Source organism: Carcharodon carcharias, chromosome 3, assembly GCF_017639515.1.
Source record: "Carcharodon carcharias isolate sCarCar2 chromosome 3, sCarCar2.pri, whole genome shotgun sequence".
NCBI classification, from domain to species: Eukaryota; Metazoa; Chordata; class Chondrichthyes; order Lamniformes; family Lamnidae; genus Carcharodon; species Carcharodon carcharias.
Genome location: NC_054469.1, coordinates 131,052,770 through 131,071,243, shown reverse-complemented (window position 1 = coordinate 131,071,243; position 18,474 = coordinate 131,052,770). Strand labels below are relative to the sequence as shown.

General features: G+C 42.5%; 1 protein-coding gene across 1 annotated transcript in view; it reads right to left on the bottom strand.

The window, feature by feature from the left end:
* The window catches only part of LOC121275947 (histone deacetylase 9-like), a 636,654-nt gene that overhangs the window by 168,584 nt on the left and 449,596 nt on the right, over positions 1-18,474 (bottom strand). The window contains exons 14-15 of the mRNA XM_041183848.1: positions 13,671-13,791; positions 4,226-4,275 (exon numbers count right to left, since the gene is read on the bottom strand). Of these exons, the coding sequence (XP_041039782.1) occupies positions 4,226-4,275; positions 13,671-13,791 (171 nt within the window). The remainder of the gene's footprint in view (positions 1-4,225; positions 4,276-13,670; positions 13,792-18,474) is intronic.

Here is an 18,474-nt window from a genome sequence, read left to right as displayed (position 1 = left end):
ACGTCCCTACTTTTATGTTCAATCACTCTTGTAATAAAGGATAGCATTCCAATAGCCTTCTAAATTGCATGCTGCGACTGCATACTGACTACTTGTGACTCATGTACTAGAACATCTAGATCCCTCTGCAGTTCAGAATTATGCAGCCATTTTCCATTTAAATAATACTCTGCTTTTTTGTTCCTCCTGCCAAAGTGAATGACTTCACATTTTGCCACATTAAACTCCATTTGCCAGATCTTTGCCCACTCACTCAAGATATCTATATCCATCAGTAACCTCCTCATGTCCTCTTCACAACGTACTTTCCTACTAACCTTAGTGTCATCTGCAAATTTAGCTACCATGTCTTCACTCCTCTCACCTAAGTCATTGATTAAATCGTAAAAAGTTCAGGCCCCAGTACAGACCCCTATGGGACTCCACTCGTCACATCCTGCCAATCAGAAAAAGACCCATTTATGCATACTCTCTGCTTTCCGCCAACCAGCCAATCTTCTAGCCATGCTAATATGTTATCCACTACACCACGCACTTTTATTTTCTGTAATCTTTGATGTGGCACCTTATCAAATACCTTCTAGAAATCAAAATACAGTATGTCTACAAGCTCCCCTTTATCCGCTGCATATGCTACTCCTTCAAAAAACTCCAATAAATTGGTTAAATATGATTTTCCTTTCACAAAACCAGGCTAACTCTTCCCTATTCCCTTGAGCTCTTCTAGGTGCCCAGCTATAACCTCCTTAATGATCAACTTAATGACTTCCAGCCACTAGTTGGCTGCCAGTGCCAACACATCACCAACTAACCCCTCACCTACACCAAAATCAGTAGCTTTGTCTGTTTCATGTTGTGGGAGGGCTCATGATCAGAAAACAAGCCTGCCTCTTGAATCCTGCCTTCTCAGCCAAATTCGGGCCCAAAGTGTTAGAAATGGGAAATTAAACTCTCTTCTATTTTGGGTATCCAGTATCTATATTAAACACACTCCTGACAGAAGAAAAGGAAGAAATTACATTTTTTAAAGTTTTTTTTTCCCCTAGCAGAATAGTTAGTTGCAGAATCAAGCTTCATCTATGCTGTCCAATAATATTATTTAAGCCCAACGTTAGAACAGCAACCCCCATTGCACCAGTAGCTTTCCATTTTTATACTAAGCATCCTTGTGGCCCTGCAGTGTGAGATTACCAATAATTAGTGTCAGATTATGGATAGGTTTGTGCTGTAGGCTCACTGAGAATTGGGTTGAGACTACTCAAACATGTTTTACAGCGAAGTATTGCAGCTGGCAGGAGAGAGCTTTCATCTTATCATTCTGGACTTGATTCAAACCCAGACCCCTGATGTGAAATTCAGTGTCCAAACACATTGCATCACTCCGTCCATATGTGAGTCAAGTTTGACATTTAAATGGATATGTTTCAATATTATTGTGCAGAATATAAAAATTAATTAGCAAAAACCAGTATGCAAAGTCAAGTGTGATCATTAAATTCACTATAATGAATATTTATCCCACATTGAGAAGCATATGGTTTAGTAAAATAGCAAAATTAGTTGTTGCGTAATTTTATTTAAGAAGTGTTTAAATGCTCCCTGCAGGATTTTTCTTTGATGAAGTTACGATGTGCTGTGTTTGCATTTTTCAAAAAATTAACATTTGCATTTCAGAGTACTACACCCTTAGATTATTGGTCCCCATAGGCCCTTTAACTTGCTCATTGTCAGGTTCAGAGACAGGCATATAGTGAATCCGTTGCATCTATTCTTGCATAACATGTCATAAAGGAAATTGAATCAGCCATCAAGAAAGTTAGTAATGCAGGTCTGCAGTTTCCCTATCCCAATACACACTGATTTTCAAAGTGGTAGATCATTGGCATGGGGTGGGGAAGCAAGGTTCTACTTAGTTCTTTTAAATTGGCTACATCTTTAACTTTTCTTTTTAATTCCTATGATAGTGATTTTACTACTAATGATTTGGACTTGGATCTCGGAAATGCATCTTTCAGAGCCAAATGTCTCAGTGAGGAAATTACTGTCAGAATGCAAAATGACTGACTCAGTTCATGTCAAAATTAATTCCAATGATCCAGTCACTCGTCAAAGCGATCCAATGTTAATTCTCCAACAATTTTGCCATCCTGTAGCTTTTAGGTACAATTTCAGTGAATTGCCCCAATTCAGATGATACAAGTCAACTGGTATTCTCTGATGTGTGCTGGGTATTCTCCAGGGCATCAGGAAAGAAATCACCTTATATAAAATCATATTCTGGTTGCAAACATCATATTCCCTCAGCCACCAGCTAATCTAGATGTATTAACCCCAGCCAACCTAAGAGCCCATTTCTCATCCAGTGTCATGAGCACGGCCCTTTCATATTTTTATTACCCTGTCAAAAAATAATATTTGCTGCCATTGGTGATGATTTGAATTGCCTCCTCAGAGCTGTGCAAATGGAGAAAAAGGTCTGTTATCAATTTTGCTAAGCGTGCCTAGAGAATTGTGGATTGTTTTAGGTCCAAGTTATAAATGACAACAAACGCTGCAAAGCCTTTTGAAGTAGAGCAGCTGATGATGGTATTGTCATAAAATCTGGCTTGTTCCTTTTTGCGGCACTATTTGCACTCGTCCAGGAGATTAAAGGCTATAATTATTGAAAAGAATTGATACTTTTATAGTCAAGATCAGCTAACATGCAAACTGGAGCTTAGTTGTTTGCTGATTTATTCCAGTATATAACAGTGTATTAGTTTAAATACACCAACACATCCATGGAATCTTTTATTCTACAATTATATCAAATGAAAGTTGTCAATAACAAGGAAATACCTGAAAATGTAGAAATATGTAATAGAAGGAGAAAATGTTCAAACACTCATCAGGTCCATCAGCACCAGGCAACGAATCTCTACCTGTCATTTCACTTTTCAGATGCTGAGAGACTCAATGTGTATTTCCAACATTTACTCACATGGAATCATAGAATGGTCACAGCACAGAAGGAAGCCATTCAGCCTATCAGGTCCACACCAGTTCTCTGCAAGGGAAATTCAGCTAGTCCCATTCCCTTGCCCTTTCATCACAAGTTATAATTTTATTTTTAAACAGTTGAACCAATAATGGGTATAACTTGCAAAAATGTTCTGTGTTCTAACCCTATTTTCAAAGACACGTTTGGACAAATTGTTTTGCAGCTGCAAAGACTTTTGAAGGTATTTGCTCCTTCAAATTATGCAATGGGCTCTGCTTCAATATAGTTTGCAACCTCTAATCTAGAAATTAGGACAGTTATAATTTTTGGCATCAGTAATCACTCCACAAATATTCAGGCCAGCAACTAATAGGACTCAAAGCCACAGGCATTGGCATAAGTTGAAGTGGTTGTAAATTGCTAGTGCAGTGGCAATAGTGAATCATTTCAGCCAGAGACCGATTGAGGAGGCTTGCAGCAATTACTGATGCACATTCTTCATCATAATATGTGTTGTTTGCAACATAAGTAGATGATGGCTTTCCCATTCATTTTTATATAGATTTTCTTATATCTCCCATCTCTACACAGGACAGTCATTACACAAGACTTGTGGGCTTGTATTATTTCCTGCAGCATGTCCCTCTCCAGCTTATCATAGGTTGTTTTATTGTCCTTAGTAATTTTTTGGGGAGAGGGACAAGTTTAGAAGTCAAAATTAAAATTCCAGAAGAGTTTTATTATATATTTTACTTCAGGATGAGTCACTGAGCTTTCTTTTTATTGCTGTTGTAAGATATATCACAAGACAAATATTTCCACTAGTTTGCAAATCATCAGCGCAATGACTGCCACTTCCTGTTTGGTGAATTGTGAGGTCAGCCTCCAGTTCTATTAAAAGCAAGGAAAAACTTTAGGAAAGCACGACTTTATGACATGTTTTTGAGTTAACGGTGTATCACTAAGGCTTCTTCGGATTGAATGTAGGAGGATATTTGTAAAGAGTAGTAGAAAAGACAGCATAAAATGTCACACAGAGGGTGCATAAGTGATGTCTTTTCCATCTGGGGTTAAATATTCGAGAACATTTAGTGACTCACTGAGCAACCAGTGTTTTGCTTAAGAATAGTTGGGGGAATTCTCCAGCTGTCAGACTTTAATGAAAGCCTGACTAAGACTTAATACAGTGCACAGATTTTTTTAAAACTAACATATAGAATGAACAGCAACAAAAGTTATACTTACTCCGAGACCCCCACATGGGAGAGCAGTGAAGAAATGTTGCGTGACAGATCCTAGGTGAAGAAGGAAAAAAATAAGTAGAGTCTTAATTGTTGCTAGTTCAGATTTGCATTCTTTAGATTTTAGAAGCCAAGTTCCATGTAATAAACAGAGGAAACTTGGTGGAAGAGCACGGAGTACAGAAAACATTCAAGTCTGCATTGCCTCACAAGATGTTCATTTCAAGGTTGAGCTAATGTGGAATATTTTCTGTTCATTGCACAGATGCCCATTACACATTTGTTTATACCCCAAGATCAGCACACATGGGGATTTTAAAATTAAACTTTTCTCCCTTCCTCGCCTTTGAGTGCTGACTTATGGTAACATAGGCCTGGACTTTCCTCTGGTTGGCATTAGCTGTAAGACAGAACTTCGAACCATCACTTTCAACCAATATCCTGATTAGATATTTAATGCAGGCTCCCAGCGGGATTGCTACCACCAGGATGGAGCCAACACAGCAAGACATGCAGCACGTGAAGAGAGGGAGAGGTTTTAAAGGGAGCTGAAGTGTCCAAAAGTGAGAGATTTTTAATTATTTTAGATCTCAGTCTAGTTTGAAGTCTAAAGAGTAAGTGTTTGGGGCCTATATGGAGGTAGTCTCTATTTCTAGACTCTCTCCTCTTGCATGTATCCATTTAGGAGGCTCAACACTTCTAATCCAGAAATCACCATGATCTTCTCCTTGTTGATCCTGGCACTAGAGGTCGTGGCAGGAACATTGCAATCTTCCCAAAACCTGACTTTGCCTCATTAACCATCTTTGGCCTGTCCAATTGCGGATGACATAATGGGGGAAAAAGCAGCCACATTGTCCTTATATCCTCCAAGTTCCCTCACACCAATAAGTAATCAATAGGCTCTCAGGTGATTTTGGGGGAATAAAATATATGTAGAGTCGAACACATCAATCATTATTAACATTTTTAATGTGTAACAGTTTGGAGGGATAATTTTAACTTTTGTTTATGGTGTAAGTTAGATGGTATCAGATCGGCTGCCCAGTAGACTTCCTACTTGAGTTTCTTTTCCATTGAAATCAATTAACAGGAAATTTTGGCAAGCTGTTTAATGGCTGGTTGATCCAACATTGCCTATTTCCACGATTGCCCACAATTAAAATTATTTCCAAATGCTTTTGAAAGTCTTAACGTCATTTAATTTAACATTTTATTGATTTACCTAATCTTTTCCCAACAATTTTCAATCTTGATAGTTTCCTGCACTTTATGTTTGGGACTTTCATCCAGGTTTCTAAATTTAAAAAATAAAATAAGCCTTGCTCATTTCTTATCGTTTAACCAAATTGCAAAAAAAAACTTTCTATTTGTTCTAGGAATTTGGAAATGCAGTAAAGGCAGCATTTGTTACTCATCACTAGTTGCCCTAAGGGCATTAAGAGTCGACCACACGGTGTGGGACTGGAATCATGTACAGGCCAAATTGGGTCAGGATAACAGGTTCCTTTCCCTGAAGGACATTAGTAAAATGGTTGGGTTTTTGCCTTTCAACGAGATTTCCTCATGCCATGCTTTGTTCTATACTCTTTTTTTTTTGGTATTCCTTCAACACTCTGCTTTTTGCATTTCTTGTACCAAAAAAAGAGTAAATATTCATTCCGGAAAGAATTACAAGTGAAAATGCATATCCTCACAGTCTGCAGTGAAACATGTTTCACAGCTGATCTAATATATTGACTGCAATACTATTGTAGTGATATAGTAATAAAAAATATTGAAAAAGCAAACATCTCAAGTACAGATTTGCACAGTATTTTTGAGGGATGATGTTAATCCGCTCCAGCTGGACTAAATGGGGCAGTGTGGCCTGAAAATGGCATCAAGTCACTTACCACCCCATTCTGATGGTGCTCGGGTAGTTGTCACCTTCAATAGGATCCTGAGATGTGAGGCTGTTGGGGTTCTGTGAAGCATGCTCTACCCATTTGACCCAGGTGTTGAGCAGCCTAAACAGTAATCCTTAAAAGGACTGCTGGAGCTTTCTCAAAAATGAATGCAGGAAAGGTTTATTTTTTTTTTGAGTGGAGGGCAGGTGTCCTGGACTCACAACAAGGGCAGAATTTAGCCCATATTGGGCGGGCTCGGTGAGGGCGGGTGGGGAAGCCGACCGTCGATCGGGGCCGGACCACGGTTTCACGCTGGTGGGCCAATAAAGGCCCGCCCAGCATGAAGCGCAAGTGGCAGTGCTGCCTGTGTGTGTGGAGGTGGGGGGCGGAGGAGAGTGAGTGGGGTGAGCACGAACTTTGTGCATGTGCGCGAGTAAGTGCTTGAAAATCATCCTGAGGCACAGAGCTGCCTCAGGGAGATGAAGCACTTTTGAAAAAAAAATAAAGTTTTGAAAAATGTAATAAAACATGTTATTAGTTAAATTTTAAAACTTTTAAATAATTATTTTTGCTGTTGGAAACCTCATCCCGCCCGTGGATGAGGTTTCCAAAAAATGCAAAGGCTGCTTAGCTTTTCACCTGCCCACTAGAAGGTAAGGTTGGATGGAAGCGAAAAATTTAAGTTAATTGAATCTTTAATAGCCTTAACAAGCCTTTTAATTGTCGGCAGATATGCTTCTGACTCCGGCACCGCCGCCGACTGAACTATCACGTGACTGCACGTTTACGTTGGCACGTTTGGCCAACGTCAATACACATCATTTCACGCTCGAACGGCTTGGGCACGCACCCGCCTACCAAGCTAAAAATTTTGTCCGTAAATTCTATCTCACTGTCGACTGTAGTAATTATGGTTTTATTTAGTGCGTAATGTATCTTTAACAATAATGCTTGTTAAGGAAGATCACACGATCTGTAGTAACCAAAAGGAGAGTAGCGCGGGCTACTTCAGGAGACAGGGTAGAGATAGAGTTGAAGTTGAAAGCACATATGTATTTGCTGTTGAGTACATTGTAAATAAACTTAATGGGCAGAAATTACCCCCTGTCAGGTGGGCAGGGATGGTGGAGGGGTTGTGCGGGGGCGGGCGTGAGCACGATCAGCACTGTGCTGCCATTTTATGTGGGTGGGTCAATTAAGGCCCACCCAGTGTGACACGCGCCTGGAAGCACTGGGCGCTCCCTGTGCGGACGCGGTGGGTGGCTGCGGGGGGACAGGGGACGGTTCCCTGAGTCGGGGCCTGCGCTCTTTTGCCTCAGGGAGATTAGCTTAAAGTTTAAAAATTTATTGTAGAGAAAGATTGAGACCAAGGCTCAAACAAAAAGGCAGAAGTTATGGAATTTATATAATGGAGGAGCCAGAAGAAACAGAGTCAGGTATTTACTCCCTGCACAATTTAAAAATGGGTAAAACAGCCAATCTACCTGACAGTAGAAATCAACAGAAAACCCCTTTGAATGGAGGTGTCCAGAGGCACATGTTTAAGTATCTGAATGGGGGAGGCCACTCACTAAAGCTGGAAAACTCAGATGCCAGGCTAAAGACATATACTGGCAAAAACATATGAGTAAAAGGTATATGCAAGGTTCCAGTACAATATGGAGGCCAGTCTACTAAACTACCCCGATAGTGGTAGCAGGAGGGAGTTCAATTCTACTTGGTCGGAACTGGCTTAAGGAAATAAAGTTGGAGTGGACTGTGATTTTCCAACTCAGAGTGAAAGATCTACAAGAATTATTACAGAAATATGCCCCTGTATTCAGGGAAGATTCAGGGACTGTAAGCTGAAATCCACGTGGATCCCGGAGCAACCCCCAGATATTTGAAGGTGAGGCCAGTCCCCTATGCATAATGAGAGAAAGTTGATGTTGAATTAGACAGGCTGGAAATGTTGGGAGTCTTACAACCTGTACAATTTTCCAAATGGGCAGCGCACATAGTTCCAGTACTGAAACCTGACCAGAGTGTGCGAATATGTGGGGGCTACAAGTTGACCATTAATGAAGTAGCCAGACTTGGTACCAAAAATTGATGAATTGTAGTCCAACCTGGCAGGGGGAACCACATACACGAAACTTGACATGAGTTAAGCTTACCAGCAAGTCGAGCTAAAAAAGGCTTCTCAGGATTTTGTGACAATCAACGCACATAGTGGGTTATACCAATATACCAGGTTACCCTTCGCAGCCTCATCAGCTTGTGCCATCTTCCAACGTACTATGGCAAATTTGCACCATGTTTACCCCATGTGCTGGTTTACCTCAATGATGTCTTAGTAACAGGACTAACTGATGAAAAACACGTGGCTAACTTGAAAGAGGTATTGAATCATTTCTTGCAAGCGGGAATCCACTTGAAAAGGGAAAAATGTTTCTTCCAAGCAAAAGAAGTGGTTTACCTGGGTCATAGGCTCGAGGCACAGGGCCTTCACCCAATAGAAGACAAGGTGAGTGCTATCCTTGAGGCACCAGCCCTGAAAAATGCCACAGGACTCAAGTCCTTCTTGGGAATGGTTCACTACTATGGTCGTTTTCTCCAAACTTTGTCAACAGTACTGGCTCCATTATACAGGTTACTCAAGAAAAACCACAGGTGGATTTGGCAAGATCCACAACCACAGGTTTTTACGGCAGTAAAGCAATTAATACATTCATCTGTTGGTACATTTCGACCCAAAGAAACAATTGGTTTTAACATGTAATGCATCTCCTTATGGAGGAGGGGCAGTAATCTCTCACCGGATGACAGATGGCTCCGTACGGCTCATTGGCTAAGTTGGAGAACACTCAGTGAAGTAGAATGAAGATACAAATAGAAAAAGAAGGCTTATCCATCATGTTTGGCGTTAAGAAATTCCACCAATACATTCATGGGCACCACTTCACAATATTATCCGACCACAAGCCAATACTAGGCTTGTTTTAGGAAGATAGGGCAATACCCCCAATTGCCTCAACATGCATCCAGAGGTGGGTGCTGATTCTAGCTCCTTACGAATACACTTTTATCTGCCAGCTGGAACGCCAGATTGCCAGTGCTGACGAACTGAGCTGATTGCCCCTGAAGGACAGCAATTTGAATGTTCCCTTTCCTCAAGAATTTGTCTTGTTATTAAACTTTCTGGATTCGTCACCAGTGAATGCCAAACAGATCAGAGGTTGGACCAACCGACATTGAGTTTCGTCTCATGTCAGGGAACGTCTTGAGGGATAGTCTAAAGAGCCAAACTCAGACGAAATGAAACCCTATTTTAACAGGAGGTATGAGCTCACCTGCCAGGATGGCATCTTACTGTGGGGATCGAGAGTCATTGTGCCTCCCAGAGGAAGACAACCATTATTGATAGAATTGCATAGCGCTCATCACGGCATTTCCAGAATGAAAATATTGGTGCGCAGCTACTTATGGTGGCCAGGGATGGACACTGAGATCGAAAACATGGTCAAGAGCTGCATCCAGTGCCAACAGGGGCAGAAATTGCTCCCTTCGGCTCCATTGCATCCCTGGGAATGGCCACAAAAGCCATGGATCTGCCTCCATGTTAACTATGTGAGGCATTTTTTGGGCACAATGATCCTCTTACCTATCGATGCTCACTTCAAATGGACGGACGTATATGAGATGAGATCATTCGCACCTGCCACCACCATAGACATATTTTGTCAGAATTCTGTGATACACGGTTTACCAGAGATAATAGTGTCTGATAATGGAACGGCATTTACCAGCGGGGAATTCCAAAGATTTACCACTCTCAATGGCATAACACATGTCAAGACCTCGCCATAACACCCTGCATCCATTGGGTCGACCGAGAGGGCAGTCCAGACTTTCAAGACCGGAATAAAAAACTACAGGGGGACTCTATAGCAACAAAATTATTATGCATCCTGCTCGGCTACAGAACCATGCCACATATGACCACCGGTATTGCCCCGCAAAGTTATAAATGAAGAGACATCTCCAGACACGCTTAAGCCTCATAAAGCCAGATTTAGGGGGGGATGGTAGATAGAAGTCAGGGGGCCCAAATAAATGAACATGATTACCATAGTTGTGAAAGAAACTTCAATGTAGGGGAAGCTGTTTTTGTGAAGAATTTTGGAGATGGGCCCAAATGGCTATCAGGTGAAGTCAGTGCAAAAGCAGGACCCCTGTCCTACCATATATCAGTTAGAGGTCGGATCATCAGGCCCCACATAGATCATCTCAGGATACAGGAAACAGATCCACAAGAAAAGGTGCGCCAAGTATTTCTGTTGGAGTCTACACCACAGGTACAAGGAATTCCTCTTGCTTTGGAAGTACTTGCAGAAACCATTGAGCCTGAGAGAGTTGAAGAGGAAAACTTGCAGGTTCCTTTTGGGGAGCCTAGTGGACAGATAACCCCCGAGAGGGAGGCCTCAGAGAAACCATTCGAAGTCATAGAACCAAGATGGTTGGCACATTTGAAAAAGCCTCCTGAGGGACTAAATTTGTAAGTAGTTCATTTTTGTAAATAGTTAATATATTGTAAAACATACTTTCAAGTAAAAGGTGAGGGATGTGGTAATCTAAGGTGTAATACACCTTTAAGAGAATGTGAGCTGATTGACCATGTGACTGTAAGATGCAATAGCTGTGTAGCACAGGCTACCATGTAAATGTTAGTCTAGGTTCTGGCTGAAGAAGCACGCATCATGTTAATGCTCTGTTGTTTGTGCAAATAAATAGTATGTGCTTCATTTCATATTGGTCTCTGTGTCGGCCGTATGTAGTAATCAACTCACCTGTCGACAGATACACGTACAACTGGTTCGCGAGCAAAGCGACCCATCACTAAAACATAACAGTAATCTATTTAGGTCACTGGGTTGATTCACAGGGCCTCCACCCAATTGAGGAGAAAGTGAGAAAGGCACCTGCACCAAACAACGCCTCAGAGCTCAAATCATTCCTAGAAATGATCAACTATTATCTGTGATTCTTGCCCAATTTGTCTAAAGTGCTGGACCCCCTGCATTCTCTACTCAAAAAGAACCAATGTTGGTCTTGGGAGGTGCCCCAGAAAGAAGCTTTCATAAAGGTGAAACAGTTGTTGCACTCATCCAATCTATTAGTGCATTATGACCAGATGAAATAATTGATACAGACATGTGCCACACCTCCCTATGGAGTGGGAACTGTGCTCTCTCATCGGATGGACGACGGGACAGGAGGGGCAATAGGTTACGTATTAAGAAGGCTCATCACAGTGGAAAAGGGATACTCACAGGTAGAAAAAGAAGGCCTGTCTATCATCTTTAGTGTCAAGAAATTTCACCAGTACATACACGGCCGCCATTTTACAACCATTTCAGACCACAAACCATTGCTAGGATTGTTTAGTGAGGGCAAGGCTATACCACCCATAGCCTCAGCAAAAATACAACAATGTGCTTTAACTCTGGCAGCATACGAATACACTTTCGTACATGGGCCTGGTAATCAAATTGCATATGCTAATACCCTATGTCATTTGCCTTTCCAGCATGTCCAGTTCCACAGGAATTTGCTTTACTGTTAAATTTCTGAGATCCCTCACCGGTATGTGCTCGACAGATGAGAGACTGGACAAATCGGGACCAAGTCCTATCTCAAGTACAAGAACAAGTGCTACATGATTGGTCACAGGAGCCCGTATCTGATGAAATGAAACCATATTTCAACAGAAGACATGAAATAACCAATCAGGATGGCATCATATTGTTGGGAGCACGAGTGATAGTTCCTGCAAAGGGAAGGGAGCCACTTTTAATTGAACTACACAGTACCCATCCAGGAATTTCCCGAATGAAGACCATAGCATATAGCTATCCATGGTGATGGATAGTGAAATAGAGAGGTTGCTAAAGCATTGTGTGTAATGTCAGCAACTTAAAAATTGCCAGCGACAACTCCGTTACCCCCTTGGAAGTGGTCAGGTAAACTCTGGGTCTGGTTATACATTGGCTACATTGGACCTTTCCTGGGAACAATGTTTCTGCTCATTGTCAATGCCTATTCAAAATGCTTGGACATATACGAAGTAAAGTCACCAACGTTAACCGCTACAATTCAGAAACTAAGTCAAGGTTTTGCCATTCACAGACTACCAGAAGTAGTCATTTCCGATAATGGCACGGCATTTACAAGTGCTGAGTTTAAATGGTTTATCAGCCTCAACGGTTATCACTCATGTAAGAACTGCACAGTACCACCATTCCTCAAATGGATTGGCCGAAAGGGCGGTTCAAATGTTCAAGGCAGACATGAAAAAATTAACTGGTGATTTCTTAGCAACCAGGCACACTTTCATTTTCATTACAGGACTACCCTTCACACAACAACAGGTGTCATACCTGCGGAGTTATTGTTGAAACACTGTCTCAGGACGAGATTGAGCTTCGGGGGGTGGGGGGGTGGGAAAGGTGGAAAGGAGTCAGGGAAAGCCAGAAAACTAGAAACAACTGGCATAGCCACAAGAGGAAATTTACCATGGGAGAGACTGTATACATGAAGAACTTCGGGGAAGGATCAATGTGGTTACTGGGTGAAATAAGTGCAGTGACTGGACCTCTATCTTATTACGTGGAGACAAAAGGTCGGATCATCGAGAAACATGTGGATCATTTAAGGAAGAGAGGGACAAATCACCCAGATTTTGTTTCACCAGTCTGTGTTTCCAGTTGAGAATTCTCAACCCAGGACAGACATGTCTGATGTTCCTGTTAGAGTTGAGGATACAGAACTACAAGTGCCTATCGAAGCACCTGATGGTCAGGCAACTCTGGAAAAGGAGGTTCCTGACAAAGCATCTGAAGTTGTGGAGCTGTGACATTCCACACATACCGGGAAACCAGCTAAAAGACTGAACTTGTAAACTCCTTACCTTGTGTAAATGTTATGTTGTCTTGAAAAATTTGTACTTATAAATATAATATATATAGCTGTGATAAAGGGGAAGGAATGTAGTAATTATAGTTTCATTTGATGTGTAATGAATCTTTACAAATAATGCTGGTTATGGAAGATCACATGCTCTGTAGTAACCAATGGAGAATAGTGCGGGCTACCTCAGGAGGCAGTATAGAGATAGAGTTGGAGTTGAAAGCACACATGGAGTTGCTGTTGATTACATTGTAAATAAGCCTAATGTTTTCACCCAAGAAATGTCTGCAGATCAACTCTATCAATAGTAGCAACTTGGCCTCCCTCTCAACATAAATCTTCACGAGACCCTCCATTGGGCTCACTCTGTATAGCTACAGGGGGATCTTCAAACTTCAAGCTCTGCCTTAATAGGATGGACAACATTTTACTATAACTTATACCTCCGGTGTCAAAATGGCAACAAATAATAAAAGAATATTCCTAAATTTGGATAAATATGTTGGAAAAAGTAACAATTCAACAAACTTCTGGCCACTTTATGTTGATACTAGTAATGACTTATGAGTGTTATGCAATGTGCTGCTATCAGTAGATAAAGTCTCTACAAACCTAACAGCTTGCTTGTGTCCAGCCTTTGCCTGTTGAGGAGGTTGGTACCAAAGAGCAGCGAATGATATTCAGAGTGAACCATTTGTATTTCCTCCAAAGTGGCTTTTCGACCTCGGATTTGCTAAAGGAAGATTACAGTAAAACATATATTCACTCATAGAAACCTGCACAATCTTATTAGCAATTGTTATTCTTACAGAGAACATTATTAAAGACACCTTGACCTACAAATTAATCTGAGTTCTCAAAACCTTTCTGCAATTTTGTAGTAAATGACACAGTTATGTTCTAATCACATTCTGACATATTACCCATCGCAATAACCAGATTGCATAGGATGTGCATGACTTAGGAGGTTATGTTGAACTTGTATAAAACACAAGTTTGGCCTCATCTGGAGGACTGCTTCCAGTTCTTTGCATCATGCCTGAGGAAGGATGTGAAGGCATTGGAGACAGTACAGAGGGGATTCACAAAATGATTCCAGGGATGAAGAACTATAGCTATGAGGATAGATTGGAGAGGTTGGGACTGTTTTCTTTGGAGGAAAGAAGGCTGAGAGGACACTTGATAGAGGTATTCAAGATCCTGAGGGATATGGACAGGGTAAATAGTGAAAAATTGTTCCCACTCAAGGGACCATCAAGAGCATATGAATAGGAGCAGAAATAGGCCATTTGGCTCCTTGAGCCTGCTCCGCTATTCAATATGATCATGGCTATCTGTTAGTGTTTTGAATTCCACATTCCCATCTACCTCCGATAATCTTTGATTCCCTTGTCTAACAAGAATCTATTTCCTCAGTATTAATAATATTCAATGACCCCGCCTCCTCTGCTTCCTAAGGCAGTGAGGTCTTAAGTCACACAACTCTCAGAGAAATATTTTCACCTCATCTCTCTCTTAAAAGGGTGACCCCTAAATTTAAAACAACGCCCCCTAGTTTTGGACTCAAAGGAAACATCCTTTTCTTGTTCGCCTTGTTCAATACCATTCAGGATCTTATATACTTCAATCAAGTCAACATCCACTCATCTAAGCTCCAATGGAAACAAGCCCAGTCTGTATAATCTTTCTTCATAATACAACCTGCTCATTCCAGGTATCAATCTAGTAAATCTCTTCTGAACTGCCTTCAACACATTTATATCATTCCTTAAATAAAGAGACCAAAACTGCACACAATATTCGAGATGTGGTCTCACCAATGCCCTGTATAACTGAAGAATAACACCCTTACTTTTATGTTCAATTCCTCTTGTAATAGAGGATAGCATTCTATTAGCCTTCTTGATTAGCTGCTGTACCTGCATACTAATTTTTTGTGACTCGTGCACTCGAACATCTAGATCCCTCTGCACCTCAGAATTCTGCAGCCATTCTCTGTTTAAGTAATACTCTACTTTTTTTATTCTCCCTGCCAAAGTAAACAACTTCACATTTTCCTAAAATTATAATCTATCTGCCAGATTTTTGCCCATTCACTCAACCTATCTATACCTGTCTGCAACCTCCTTCGGTCTTCTTCACAACATACTTTCCTACCTAACTTTGTGCCATCTGAAAAATTAGCTATCATGCCTTCACTCCCATCATCTAAGTCATTGATATTAATTGTAAAAAGTTGAGGCCCCAGCACAGACCCCTGCGGGACTCGACTTGTCACATCCTGCCAATCAGAAAAAGACCCATTCACACATACTCTGTGTTTTCTGCCAGCCAGCCAATCTTCTATCCATGCTAATATGTTATCCCCTACACTATGAGCTTTTATTTTCCGCAGTAAACTTTGATGTGGCACCTTATCAATTGCCTTCTGGAAATCCAAGTACAGAACATCTACAGAATCCCCTTTATCCACTATGCATGTTACTCCTTCAAAGAACTCCAATAAATTGGTTAAACCATGCTGACTCTTCCCGATTACCTTCAGTTTCTCTAAATGCCCAGCTATAGCCTGCTTAATGATCGATTCTAACACCTTCCCCATTACAGATGCCAAGCTAACTGGCGTTTATTTTCCCATTTTCTGCCTCCCTCCCTTCTTGAAAATTTGCTACTTCCCAGTCTGATGGAACCTTTCCAGAATCTAGGGAATTTGCACACTCTTTTTAAGACGCTAGGATGTAGTCCATCAGGGCCCAGGGACTTGACAGCCTGCAGCAACATCAGTTTGCTCAGTACTGCTTTCCTAGTGATTGTAATTTCACCAAGTTTCCCTCTCCCTTCCACCTCAAGATTTACAGCAATCAGAGGGCACCAATTCAAAATAATTGGCAAAAGGAGTAAAAGTGATATGAGGAAAAATCTTTTCACCCGGAGGGTGGATGGGGTCGAACAAACTTCCTGAGAGGGTGGTGGAGGCAGGTTCATTTGAGGTATTCAAAGGGCCATTGGATTGCTATCTGAAAAGAAAGAATGGGAACGTTATGGGGATAAGGCAGGGGAGAGTGACTATATAGAATGCTCTTTTAGACAGTCAGTGAGGACTCAATGGGCCAAATGGCCTCCTTCCTGCAACGTAAAGATTCTGTGAGTTCTATTTTTAACATGAGTGACCAAACTAAATAACACACAAGTTACATACTGGTCATAATTTTAACCTAATAATCTAGGCAGGAAGCCCATGGGGTTGAGCTGACGCTTGTTTTACATCTTGCCCAATATCACTCTCAACTGAATTCAGTATAGAGTAAAATCGAATGTGGTATGGAACCAATGATCCACCTGACTCTGTTAGTTTCCCAACAGGCAAGATAGGCTAAAATTACTCCTACTGAGTCATAACTATGTTATGAAATTGGGCACTGTTGTATTAACATGGTGATATCTGATGGAAGCCTATAGAAAATATGTTGATTCTGACCAGGAGAAAGGAAATAAAGGGTAGAATCGTCTGCCCCTGTTGGTGGCAGGTATCAGGGCAGGTGGGGGCAGACAATGTTGCAGGAAGGCCAAAAGACTGTTTCACGTAGTCATGAAATCTGTTAGCTATCATCCACTCCGCCTGTCAATGACAGGTGGCCGTCCAACGTCAGGAACGTAATTTCAATGCATTTGCATCGCATCACCTTGCCTTCCCACCGTCATCCCCTCACGTCAAATTTACCTCCCACGTCGGCGTGACTTCAGAATGACGTAGTTCATAACACATGGCGAGCTGAGCTTCGAGCGGAACTTGGAGACGAATGCGCACTAATGTTGTTCAGTGCTTGCAAGGGTCGCCTGTTCGGCTTCAAGGAAGAACTTTCAAGCACATTCAGGTGGGAGCACAGGCAAGTCGCTTTTTTCCAGCTGGCTGAGGGTTTCCCGGAACAAGGGTTGAACTGCGGTTGGGCCGAGGGCAGGGGGGAAAGGCAGCATGGTCTGATGGTAGTGCAGAAATGCATGCGGGGAGAGGCGGGTGGCAGGGTTGAGGGAGGCAAGTGGCCATGTATTAGGGAAACCTTGCATAAAGTGAGCATTCTTCCGCAGCTGAGACAGTTCAGGCACAGCTACGTTGACGTGGCTGGCGTCAGGCCTCTAGTTTATCTGCCCATTCAAGCAATGCAGAGTGCTCCTGAACCTTTCACCCCTCAGGTACAACTTGTAAATTAATCAGCATTTTAGGGGGCTGCAGAACAATTGGCAAGTTGTACAATCTCCTTGTGAAAGCTGGCCATGGAGCAATCAGTAGTGGAGGTGCTCACAGCCCTTGCAATGTCTTCATTCAGGTTTGGACCAGTCTCAGCCTTGCTTCAAGCTCACAGTGCTGCCTTGCAGTGTGCCTGCACCTGAGCTGAGAGCACAGCATACAGTCCAATGGGCAAAGCTGCCACCAATTGGGCAGGTGGAGTCAGGCGGAGGTGGCATTAAACTCTGGCCATCTAAGTAGTGGCCAGCACTCTCTGGCATCCGTTAAAGGACCTTGAGATGGAGCCGGAGCTGTACACATAACCATGAGAGGTCCCTAGGAGACCAATGCTAAGCCACGTGTCTCTCTCTTTCGTCCTGCAGGAGTACATCAGGAACATGGAGCCTGGTGACCTAGCTGTATGCCTCATGGCTTACAGGGAGCGGAGATGAAGGCGAAGAGAGTGGTAGCTGCATCTGGCTGGGCAGAGGGAGGAGCAACATCCTCAAGAAGAAGGGGCAGCTGGGGCTCCTGTGCACGTGGCTGGACAGTCACAGCGAACCTCGTGGGTTGGTGCTTAGCCAGACCCAGGGTCTGCAGAAGACACTTGTCATTCTTGCAGTTGACTGAGAACCAGTGTCGTTGAACACTGCGCATGTCCAGGAAACTGGTCGGTTACATCTGCCACCTGCTGCAGGATATGATGCCACGGGGAGGGACTTGGAGGGTATCCGCTGCCAGTGGCCTTGAAAGTGAGCATGGAACTCAATTTTTACCCCAGTGGCTCCTTCCAGGGTCCACAGGTGACCTGTGTGGGATCTTGCAAGCCTCCACACGCAAGTACATCCAGGAGGTCAAGGACACCTCATTCGCGAAGGCACAGAACTTTCCACAAGTGAAGGTGCCATCGACTACATTCACACGGTGCTTAGATCTCCATAGCAACAAGCAATGCAGTATGTGAACCACAAGAATTTCCACTTGCTGAATGTTCAGCTGGTCTGCGGCCACAGCAAACACATCCTGCAGGTCTACGCAGGTAGTATCCATGACTCTTCAGCAGGTCTCAGGTCCCTGACGTCTTCCAGAGTCCATAGAGGCTGCAGGGCTGGCTCCTTGGGGACAAGGGCTACACACAGTGGACGTGGCTGATGACGCTGGTGCGGTGGCCTCAGACTACAGCAGAGTGAA